Consider the following 12,551-nt stretch of genomic DNA (forward strand, 5'->3'; position numbering starts at 1 on the left):
ATGGTGCTCATCATGCCTCTAGGAACCTTGTACACTGTGGCAACTTTATATTTTTTCATCTCGTTCAACTCTGTTGATAATTACCAAATTCATGAAAAGGAGAATTTCTGCCATTTTGCAGCTGCCATTGCATGCACACAGAAACAACGAAAAGCATGCGAAAATTACGTAGCACCTTACTACCCGCCAACTCATGTGGGAAAGCTAACCTCTGGAGATGTGCTGAAGGAAACCCAACTTCTTGAGTTTGGCGGGTGTTGTACAAAGTTCAACCGGTCTTGCGGGGAAGCTAACCCCCAGAGATGTGTTGAGAGAAAGTCAGCTTTTTGAGTTGCCTGGTGTTGCCCAAAGTTCTATCTATCGGATGTGACTGCTAATTTTTGTACGATATCTGCGTACATTTTCTTATGCATTCACGCTGTAGCTTTACTGGGCTTAGAAATTATTCAGTATAAAGGACCATCAAACCGAGTTCGATATAATCTGGTTTGACTGTACGAGCAAAGCATACCATTGAAATGTAAAGACTTTTATCTCTCTAATGAGCCGCCGCAGTGGCTCAGGGGCTATGGCGCTCGGTTGCTGACCTGAAAGATGCGGGTTCGATCCCAGTCGCGGCAGTTGAATTTCAATGCAGGCGGAATTATAGAGGCCTATGTACTGTGTGATGTCAATGCATGTTAAAGAACCACTGGTTGTAGAAATTTCTAGAACCTTTCACTGCGGTGTCCCTCATAGCCGAAGTGGCTTTGGGGTGTTAAAACCCCCATAAACCAAACCATCTTGCTAATGAGCTAAAACTTGTCTTTCTATCATAAGTGGAGGAACTGCAGCAGTTGTGCAAACATTGTGAAAAACGGCCAGTGGCCACAAAAGCATAGAACCCCTGCCTTAAACCCTAGAGCAGGATCAACAAATTGTTTGATAGAGAACTAAAGTGGATGTAAGGTTCAGTGTTATCTTGTCCTTCTGAATTTACTAGGTACAGGAACTCACTTCTTACAAATCAGTTTGGCAGTGATTCATACATGACCTTGACATGTGCTGCCAGAAAGGCCCTATTTGACAAGCATGTGCCATTCAGAATAAATGCTGTTTGGGCTTCTAGGCTTCACCTAACAGAATGGCATAATTCAGTGCACTAGAGCCTGAAGATAGCGACCATCTGAAGCATATTCCCTTTCCTATTTATGCCAGACAGCCACCTTTATAACAGAAAGTGTGGATTTTAGTTTCTGCTGTTTTGTTTTTTTTTAATGGGAAATTTTATGCATTATTTTAGAGCATGAGCAGAAGCATGCAGACAAGGATGGAGGTAGAAATGACACCACAAGCACTTTCTAGAACACAGCTATTAGGCGCCTGTTCCTAGCCTGCACAGTGTTCTCATTGTTGGCGTGACCAGTAGAGCAATAGCAAAGTGAAGCGCATGGCAAAGGATGAAAGTAGGGCAATAACAAAGGAAGGGTGAAAGTGATAAGGCAGAGGAGGGGATAGCGGTGGAAGAGAAAAAGGCAGGAGCGTAAAGTGGAGGGGGAGGGGGAGGGTATGGTGGGGGCAGGTGAGAGGGGCCGTGCTCAGTTTGCGCTGGCTGTTGCATAATGACTTCCTAAACTCGTTTACTGATAGCCATCATGCTAAGAACATGCATCACAATTACCTGTGCATAAGCGACTGAGGTAGTTGCAGGGATACCCTTGCAATCCCTGCATTTCTGGCAGCACACATTGGAGGGTTTGCGAAAAACAGTGCACTGCCTTGCCCAAGCGAGGTGATTCCTTGCTCAAAGATTATGGGCCCCTTAATTGTCACATGGGTGTGTAGCTGATATGTTCAAATCAGCGTAAGGTTTACCACAAAACTGCTAGTCACAGCTTGAGTCAGCCATGAATCAGCAGTCGAACCGTCAACCAGCACATGCATGGGCATCTGTGGAGGCCATTTGCAGAGTCCGTGCTGTTTATCATGGGAACAGGCACGCGCTGCTTTAAATGTGTGGGCCATGCGCTTCTTGGCCTGCTTCAAACGAAGACATGTCCTTTGTGGCTTCAGCGTTCCATCTTGAAACAAAGCACATTCCATTCTCATTGCATTGCAATGCATTCTCGCAGGGAGCAGCAAATGTGGCAGAGGATGGCACAACAAGGCAAGGTTTGCACTCCGCCTCTCTACGCTCCTGTGGAGTGTTTGTTCAGTGCGATAGGTCAGAGGCCTTGTGCAACAAAGCGGCAATGTACTCTTAAGGGTGGCTTAAGTGTTGTCAAAGTTTTCAGCCTCACTATATCGCAAACTCATGATCAAGCTCTGCTCAAATTTTGCATTCGGAAGTACCGTGATCATCAGTCGGTTTTTTACATCCCTCTCTTGATCTTTTTTTTTTCTAGCTCTTTTTCATTTCCTTATCTGTATGCACTTGCAGAAGCTCTAAAAAAGTGCAACCACCCCACCCCACCAGTCAGTGTTTGAAACTGAAACTCATGTTGCCTTAGCCACTGTTTTTCACTGAGCTTCTCATTTGGTAAGTAAACGTGATGTCATGACTAGCTCTTTTCTTCACACATCCTTGTGTGTAAGTGCTAACAAATTTTACCCTTCAGAATTTATTGCACTCTTGTCATGTTATGGTAGCTCGTGTCAACGGGCTGAGACAGTGGGGATAATTGCAGGTGAAACCGTACGTGTGCTCGTTCTGCGGCCACATGTCTGCCCGCAAAGCCATGCTGCAGCTGCACCTGCGCCAGCACACGGGGGAGAAGCCGTTTGCTTGCAACCTGTGCGAGTACCGCACAGGGGACCACAACTCGCTGCGCAGGCACAAGATGCGCCACTCGGGCACCAAGCCCTACAAGTGCCCCCACTGCCCCTACGCCTGCATACAGGTGAGCTTTGGCCTTCTTTCTCCATTGTACTTTACTCTGGGACTTCCGTATTACTGCAGACTAGGCTGGAGGAAAAGGGAAAGGAAAGGGACATGTATGAACCTATCACTACACAAAAAAGTCCACCTGTTAGGGAGCATTTTTTCTTTTTTGTTGAGAGGCCTCTCCTCTATTTTTTCGTGACCAAGAGGGGCCAGCCTTGAAGCCCCCAAAGATGGGTTTCCAGTTTCGTTTAGGCAGAATAGCCCAAGCAAGCCCAGGACTCACCCTTACAACATTTGAGGAAACTAGCATGGCTTTGGACATGTGTCGTGTTCGTTTTTTTGAGGTGACAAAATCAAACTGGTTAACTGGCTATAGGCTGGTTAACTAATATTGAATAGTTAACTTTTTAGCTATTTCTGTTTGGCTGCTTATTTACTGAGTGGCTTGTAGCCCACATAGGAATGTGCTCTAGTAAGTTGCCAAATTTTTTTTGTTGAAAAAAAAGGGGGGGAACCAAAGTTAGTCATATTAAAGAGTCCCAGTTGGAGGCTTCAGTCTTTTTTACAAATTTGACTGTCTAATGTTTTCTTATTTCCTAAATTTAGGGCTAATTCGGTTCAGATTGCCATACCATGTACAGGAAAGCTAGGTATTTCTGGCTAATTCTCATATGCAGATGAAGCTCCCTTTTAAGCACAGTGGGGGGTATGAGGTAGAGAAGCAGGGAGAGAGAGAAAAATACATGTGAGGTTCCATGTCTTGCACTCATCTTAAAATGTCCTAGCATACTGCTCTAATCACCACAGTCCCTAGGCGCCAACTGGCACCTGCGGAAAAAGCCAGTTTATAAAGGCAGAAAGTTCCCGAAAATTCCATACTGTTTGTCTGGTTTATCAGTGACGTTTCTGATATCCCGAGTTATAGAAGCGAGATCAGAAACTTTCAAGTTTCGTATTTCTGTTTCTTCCAAGGGCTTTCCAACATCTTGAACTGAGGGTTGCTTTGTATTCTTTAGAGTCTTGTTACAGCAATACTGGGGAAAACATTTTAAATCCACAGAGACAGCAAACTACGAGGGGATGCTGAGAAGTTCCTGGCTTTGCACACAAAGAATGTAGCCAGAGTTTTGAAAGTGCACATTTATACAACATATTCCCCCCTGAGTGTGATGCACTTCTTTCATCATTCTTTCTGCTTTTCTAGTCTATTTAAAAAAAAAATTATGTGACAGGTTGTCAAACCAGCCTTCAGCAGCAAGTTTGACGTCAGCAATGTCGTCGAAATGACGACCCTTCAGATTTTTCTTCAAGTTGGGAAACAGATTGTAGTCAGAAGGGGCCAGGTCAAATGAATAGGGGGGATGGTGGACCAATTGGAAACTGAGGGCCTTCAGTTTGACAGCCACAACTTTGGAGGTGTGCGCACGTGCATTGTCCTCCAACAAAAGGATTCCTTTGTTCAGCTTTCCTCGGCGTTTCGTCTTAATTGCCCCTTTCAGCTTATCGAGGAGGCCGGCATAATATTCTCCGCTTATATTACAGCCCTGAGGCAGGTAGTATAGCAACAGAACTCCATTTTTGTCCCGATAAATGGATGCCATGACTTTTTTGGCCGATTTCTGGGCGCAGAATTTCTTCCGTCGCGGGGACCCACTGTGGCACCATTCCTTTGACTGTTCCTTTGTTTCAGGATCATAAATGTGGAGCCATGCTTCATCCTCAGTCACTAATCTATTCAAAAAGTCTTTTGTAGTATCAAAATGGGTCAAAACAGCTCTGGATGCCTCAACTCAAGCCTCCTTTGGTTCACTGTTCAAACATTTCGACACCCACTTTGCTGAAAGCTTGTGCATGTCTAGTATATCGGTAATAATAAAACCAACACGCTCCCGGGAGATATCCAGTATCTGGGCTATCTCTTTTATGGATATTCGTCGACCCTCAAGAATCAGCTTATGGAGAGAATCGTTTGTTGCCGGGTCTGTTGAAGTTGTGGGGCCCCCACTACGGGGCTCATCTTCAACGGTGAAATACCCAGTCTTGAAACGAGCAGCCCAGGTTTTGACAGTGCTGTAGGAGGGACATTTCTCCGCTAGTGTTTGTGACATCTCACTGCAAATATCCTTTGCAGACTTTCCCTACAGAAACAACAACTTCATCACAACCCGTAATTCCACAGGCATGAAACTTGCTTGTGCCTCTGCCATCTCACGTTCTACCTGAAATTAAAAATAGTTATAAAAACAAGAAACATCTCATACTTGCACAGTTACATAAAAAGATATTGTGCTTTTTTATGGTACCCAACTAATTTTTCAATTCGACATGAAAGGGGGCAAAGCCAGGAACTTCTCAGCATCCCCTCATATGGTGTCGTTTTCATTCCTATGTCTCCTGTCCTTGTCTTATTCATGCAGTCCTACATTTTAACGAAACTGAAATTAGGTGCTGTGGTAGGTGGCAGTGCTTCATATAATGCAGTGATGACATCGAAAGCGTTTCAACCAAAGCTACTGCACACGATAATGTCTTAACTAGCTACTGCAAGCAATAATAACCCTTTTCTTGATCTGTCAGATCACTGGAAACAAGCCTGATATATTATTTGCAGAACAGGGACTGAGCATCAGCATGCAAGTACTGATTGTGACATACCAAATGGGTGTTATCCTAAGTATCGCCTGAACTGAAGGACCTTGAAACAGCCAGCTTTAAAAGAAATTTGTGCCACGCAGCCACGTAATTTGGCAGAATTTTTCAGGACAGAAAGGAGAGCCTGGCGTATGCATTTCATGAAAATGTATGAATCAATCCCTGGAGTTTCCTTTAAACTCGTTAGAGCGTTAAGCAAGTGCTGTGGTTTTTATTCTTTGTTTTAGTGATTTCCTTGATAGGCTTTTGTTGGTACTTAACTGATTTGCACTGCTATTGTTATGTCATTAAGCGGCCATAATCTGCTCCACAGAACTCATGCAGAGACTTTTCTGTGATTTCTAGGCTATCTCGTACAAGATGCACATGAAGAACAAGCACCCTGGCCTGGATGGACTGTATGCGTGCTCATTGTGCAGCTTTCGTTCAGTGAGCAAGGAGAATTACACTAACCATATGTCAGACCACAAGCGGGGCTTCCTGGCAGTTCCTGCCCAGCTCTCTAGCCCCAACACAGCAAGCTCAACAGCCAGCACGGAAGGTGAAGGACTGCAACTGCCTGAAGGTACGCCACTTGTGGTACACTTCTCTGCTTGTTTTGTTGTTAGCGTGGAAAGGAAGGTAGGTATGTTGCTAACTATGAAATGCCTCCCTTTCTCTCTATTGTGGCACTAAGAAGCAATGAACACACCATGTCTGGTACTTACTGCACATCTTGGTTGTGGCAAAATCTTGGTTGTGGCAATTAAAATTTTCTGTTGTAAAGCACAATTTGTTATTCAATTTTATATGCCTAAGAAGTGCATTTATTTAGCTTTGTTTTCATGTGTTGCGTTAAATTTCAAATGCAATAGCTGTTGCAGAAAAAAAAAGCTACTGAAACCTTCAAAAAACTCATTGCCTCTTGGTAAGGAAAGAGTTAAGACCTTTAAACCTTTTATCATCCTACTAAAGGTGCAGCTTGTTGTTGACAAAGTGTGGTACTTTCCTGCTTCACTTCTAGACCATGTATGTACTTTAATGTGAGCTGTAGCTGTGGCAGTGCAGTGTGACCACATTTAAAAGCAAAGGGAAAAGAGTGATTTTGTCAGTGTTTTTTTCCATTTAAAGCATTATTAATGAGTACCAAAACAACAGAATACCTGAAGCTATACCAAGCCTTTTATTAGCTTTGGCACAGCAAGAATCGAGACATTATTACTTGATGTTTAAAATGTTTCTTTGAAACTACTGGCTTTTATCGTGTCTTTTAACTTGCCTGGCCTGAGCTGGGAGACTGTTGAGAAAGTTACCAGGCTATTGTGCCCAAGGGTAGAGTGGTTGCAGTATGTTGCGGCATATCTCTGGTAGCACTTCTGGGCTCTGGAAGCACTTGGGGGACATTCCTACTTGTCATGTGGAGCATCAGATTTCTAGGGCCACCATGCTGCCGGGTGACAACTCTGCTCACGTGCGCAGTAGCCTGGGAACTTGATAAAAAGTGCAGTACTTCCATTGACTGGTTGAGTGTGTTGGCCTTCAGGCACCTTGCAGCAGCTGGAAGGTATTCTGCCTGGCAACCTGAATGCAGCACAACTTATCTACAGCTGCTTAAGTGCCCTACAGCAGGAAGGGGGATCTGCCAATCTACCGCCTGGTGTCACCACATACTCAACTGGTGATGGCACACAGACAATCACAATACAGGTATGCATATCTTATAGCAGTCTGAAGTTCGTGTGTTGAGGCTTGGTGTTGTAGAGAACCAATCCCAAATTCTGTTCCCTTTTTTCTTTCCCATCAGTAAAGAAGGAGCAGGTGGCAAACTAATTGAAAGGCATGGTAATGGTACTCACCAGTTGTCAATGTGGCCATATCATTGTTTGTGGATGATTGGCTTTGTGTATTGCTCATGCAAGGTCTACAGCAGGGAACAAATGCCTAGTTGAGAGCGAAAAATAACCTTTCTTTCTTTCTTTAAGGGGGGGTGGGGATGTCATGTAAAACCTCGTCTCATTAATTTGAAATTCTTAAGACCATAGAAACTATTCGTACTGGCTGTCCAAGTTATTCTGGTTTTAGTGGTTGCTCGTGACTATCTGCTGCTGCTCACAAAAAGCGAAGAAACTTGCACTCCGCACCCGCAGTGCTGTTTATATTGGCAGAAGTGATCAAAATCTTTTAAGCGGTCCAGCTTGCACTCTTTCATCTTCATTCACACCCCATGCCCATTGTTCTGATAAGTTCATTTCCTTTCTTTACAATAATATCAGAAACGTTATTCCTAAGCCGTTGCACTTACTTCCTTCATTCATTCTCATTCTGCCTTGCTTGTTGCTTTAACTGAAACGTGATTACACGATGCTATTCCATACAGTAGTGTTTTGTTGAGCGAATCTTGTTTCAGTCTTTTCCATTGTAATAGGAAGTTGCGGAGAGGAGGTGGGGTCCTTATTGCAATAAAGATGGAATTTGTAGCTGTATCTGTAATAGTTTCATCTTTCATTGAATGTGTGTTAGTTTCTCTGAAATGCAGTATTACAAACCTTGTAATCGGAGTGTTTTACCGACCTCCTGACCTGTATGATAGTTTTGGAGACGAATTTTATCACATATTAAGTGATGTGTGTGCTCATTTTCCAAATTCTGTTTTACTCATCCTTGCTGATTTCAATTTTTCTAACATTAATGTGGACACGCTGTCTGCCCCGTCAAGGGACAAAGAGGCTCATGTATTCATACAGACGTGTCTTGACTTTTCGTTATGCTAAATTATTTCTAAACCTACTCAGTCATCACCTCATTCCTCTATTTTGGACCTAATCTTAAGCAGTGACCCAAATATTTGTTGAGATGTCACTCACCATGATGGGCTTTCTGATCATGACATTATCACCAGGCACATCAATCATTTTCTGTATCAAAACAAATAAGTTGTTACAGCAAGGCTATTTTTTCCTAAATGAACTCTGAATTAACCACCTTCTCGGAGGAGTACACTATGAGCTGGCCCTCTTGTTGTGTTGAGGAGAACTGGATTCTGTTTTAAAAAAACACTTCCTAACCTCATCGATCAGTATGTTCAACTTTTCTTGATAAAGTACAACCAAAGTGTTCCCTGGTTTGATCACAAGAGTCATAGAGTCGGTAATAAAAAAAAACACTTGTACAGACTGGCTAAAGTGAATGGGACTTCTCATAAGCAAAGTGATAAGGAATACTAAATATTACTGTGAAAAACTTGGCAGGAATTCTTCAGTAACATCTTGCCATCAATGATCACGAATACCCACGCAGATTCTGGTGCGTTATTAATCCCTGAAATTCTGATGACATTATCCTTACCGACTCGAATAATGCCCCAATTTCTGAATCCGAATGTGCTCAGATGTTTAAATCAGCATCCTCATCAGTATTTATTCTTGAAGACATCAGGCAAGATCCTAGATCCAAGATGGTTATTAATGATGCTGGAATTAAATCGCTCATGAATAACTAACAGACTTCAAGTTTTGATCACCTGGGTATAAATAACAAGATACTTAAAAACTCTTCACAGAGCATTTTTCAAGTACTGTCATTATTCTTCTATTGATCATTAACGTCTGGATCGATCCCCGATGATTGGTGCATTGTTAAAGTAATATCCACACTGAAAACTGGTGACCACTTCTAATCCTCTCAACTATCATCCAGTATGTTTAACAAGTTCAATATCTTAAGCTCGTGGAACTTGTTGTTTACACTAATGTTGTTAACTATCTTGAGGAATATGGCATCAGCCGCCGCGGTGGCTCAGCGGTTACGGTGCTCGGCTGCTGTCCCGAAAGACGCGGGTTCGATCCCGGCCGCGGCGGCTAGAATTTCTTTGGAGGAGAAATTCTAGAGGCCCGTGTACTGTGCGATGTCAGTGCACGTTAAAGAACCCCAGGTGGTCCAAATTTCCGGAGCCCTCCACTACGGCGTCTCTCATAGCCTCAGTCGCTTTGGGACGTTAAACCCCATAAACCAAACCAACCAACCAATATGGCATCATGTTTAAATACCAGCGTAGATTTCAACAGGGATACTCATGTGACACTCAACTTTCCGGTTTCATTCACAACCTTTTTTTATCAGTGGACGCCGACATTCAAGTGGATGTGCTATTTCTTGGTTTTTCTAAAGCATTCAACCATGCCACCATTGCAGACTTTTGCTCAAACTAACCCACCTGAACATTCATTCGGACGTCGCTGGGTGAAGGCTTTTCTTGCATGACGATCTCAGTTAGTTTCAGTCAGTAGTCATCTTTCTTCTTTGTTGCCGGTTTTGTCCAGGGTTCCCCAGGGAAACGTTCTGGGACCTTTGCTTTTTCTTATCTTCATTGGTGACTTACCCTCTTGCGTATCATCCAGGATTAGATTCACCGATGATTGTGTCCTATACTGTAACACTGCTAACGACACTAATCGTCAATCTTTCGAAACTGATCTTGATTCCATTAACAATGTTCATCTTGGTCTTAATACATCTAAAACAAAGCTTGTCTCATTCACTCGTAAGTAACACTGCATCCCGACACCTTACACTGTCCATAATAGCCCGACTACTTACAGGTATCTGGGACTTCATCTTCAGTCGAACTTAACTTGGAATTACTGCATTAACCATATTCTGGCAGCTGCTAACTGCTCTTTTGGTCTTTTAAAATGAAACCTCTAACATGCCCCTTTCACCTCCGAAAACTAGTATATGTTACATTAATACAGCCTAAAATTGAGTACTCATCTGTCATCTTGGACCCTGATCAAGCATATGTCATAGATGAGTTAGAGGCATTGCAAAACCGTGCTTCTATATTCATCTTTTTGGATTATTTTCAGTTTACTAGCGTCACAGCACTATAGGCGTGTGCCGAACTTATCCCGTCGTTGCAAACTAGCAAGCTTAGCTCTCTTCCAAATATTTATCATCATCACTTGCTGTGTTACAATTTCTTTCAATCACCCGATACATTTTTTTCCATGCTGCAATCACCCTTTCAAAGTTGAACACATCTCATGCCACAGTTCTGCTTTTGCAAAATCATTCATACCTCATACTACAGTCAACTGGAATAATTGAACACATCTCATGCCACAGTTCTGCTTTTGCAAAATCATTCATACCTCATACTACAGTCAACTGGAATAATCTACCATTGCATCTCACTACAGAAATAAGCCTTAACTAGTTTCAGGACCTACTAACACAAATGTTGGTCTTGCGTTGTTCATTGGTTGTACTACTTGTTGCATTCAGCTCTATTGTTATTTTGTTTTGTAGCAGCATTTGCCACATTCTTCATACGGAATTTTTTTTTATTTATGGGTATACTATCGGTTGATGTTTTTGTGGTTTCTGTATTAAGTATGTTTCATTATAGCCGCTGTGGTGGCTCAGTGCTTATGGTGCTCAGCTGCTGACCCAATAGACGCGGGTTCGGTCCTGGCCGCAGCAGTCGCATTTCAATGCAGGCAGAATGCTAGAGACCCGTGCTCTGTGCAATGTTAGTGCACATTAAAGAACCCCAGGTGGTTGAAGTTATCCGGATCCCTCCACTGCGGCATCCCTCATAGCCCGAGTCGCTTTGGGATGTTAAACCCCATATACCTAAACCTAAACCTCTATGTATCATTATGCAATTTTTGTATTTATGTATTGCACCTTTTTTCTCGCCTATTTTTTTTTTTTTTTGCGTTCTCGAATGCCGATGCTCCTCCTATGTAATACCCTTGTCTGAAGGCCTTTAGGTGTTTGTTGAAAAAAAAAAAACGAATAAAAATGGCTGTATAAGTTAAGCATAGAACTCTGTTCCACAAGTGTGGAACTGTTGCTACAAGCACAGCATAATATGTAGAGTGCTTTACGCCTTGTGCATAACTGGGACAGCTGCCATGCTGTTGGGTGGAGTTGGTAACTTTTCGTGTCAGTCACTTGGTTTTGAAGGTGCTGTACGTGTAGGTTTATGGAATTGAAACAAAAATTGGCTCTGAGGTGCAACTCTATTGGACCACTATGTGCAGCTTAAAAGCAAGAGTGCAGGCTTTCAGTGGTATTTGCAGGTCTTTTTGTTGGCTACATGCGATAGAATGTAGTGTCTTGAAATAGGATGTACTTGAGCAAGGTGTGTTGCTGGGCAAGTTGGTTAAGAAACACTCTGAGAATCACAGCGCTGGCAGGCAACGGATGAGAACAAGGAGAACACACAACTGTGCAGACTGACAACTTTATTTTGAAAGGCAGCTGACGCGCACCTTTTATACAGATAGAAAACCAGAGGGAGTGATATGCACATGCAAAGAACATCAAAGTTCAGACACGGAAAGAACCAACAGATACGCCACCTTTTCATTATTGTCACCCACAGAAAATAATGCAGCTCAACCAAGTGAAAAAAGGGGGAGAGGGGGGAACAGATATGGGAAAAAGAAAAAAGAGAGAGCATAATCAAACAAATCTAAAATGATGTTGAAACCAACAACCAACATGGCTAAACGAGTGACAATGAAAGAGATATCATGTTTTTTGGTTTTAATCAGTTTTACCGCTTTATGCCTGTAACTTTTCTTGCACGGTTTTTGCTGTGTTGTTTCTATATTTCTTTCATTGTTAGCCCCGCCGCGGTGGCTCAGTGGTTACGGCGCTCGGCTGCTGACCCGAAAGACGCGGGTTCGATCCCGGCTGCGGCGGTTGGATTTCTTTGGAGGAGAAATTCTAGAGGCCCGTGTACTGTGCGATGTCAGTGCACGTTAAAGAACCCCAGGTGGTCGAAATTTCTGGAGCCCTTCACTACAGCGTCTCTCATAGCCTCAGTCGCTTTGGGACGTTAAACCCCAACAAAACAAACAAACAAACAAAACAAAACAAACAAACTTTCATTGTTACTCATTTAGCCGTATTGGTTGTTGGTTTTATTGACATTATTTTAGATTTGTTTGACTGTGCTCTGTTTTTTTTTTTCCCCCGCATCTGTTCGCCCCCTCTTCTTTGATTTGTTCGGGCTGCGTTATTTTTTGTGGGTGACGATAATGAA

At 42.9% G+C, this 12,551-nt stretch overlaps 1 protein-coding gene across 5 annotated transcripts in view; it reads left to right on the top strand.

The window, feature by feature from the left end:
- The window catches only part of LOC149351105 (uncharacterized), a 123,701-nt gene that overhangs the window by 108,365 nt on the left and 2,785 nt on the right, over positions 1-12,551 (top strand). For all 5 annotated transcript variants that reach the window (XM_089580348.1, XM_089580344.1, XM_089580345.1 and 2 more), the window contains 3 exons: positions 2,667-2,879; positions 5,861-6,080; positions 7,038-7,201. In XM_089580348.1, coding sequence (XP_089436474.1) covers positions 2,667-2,879; positions 5,861-6,080; positions 7,038-7,201 — 597 coding nt within the window. The remainder of the gene's footprint in view (positions 1-2,666; positions 2,880-5,860; positions 6,081-7,037; positions 7,202-12,551) is intronic.

Source organism: Amblyomma mixtum, chromosome 3 (genome assembly GCF_055824585.1).
Source record: "Amblyomma mixtum isolate Tamu chromosome 3, ASM5582458v1, whole genome shotgun sequence".
NCBI lineage: Eukaryota > Metazoa > Arthropoda > Arachnida > Ixodida > Ixodidae > Amblyomma > Amblyomma mixtum.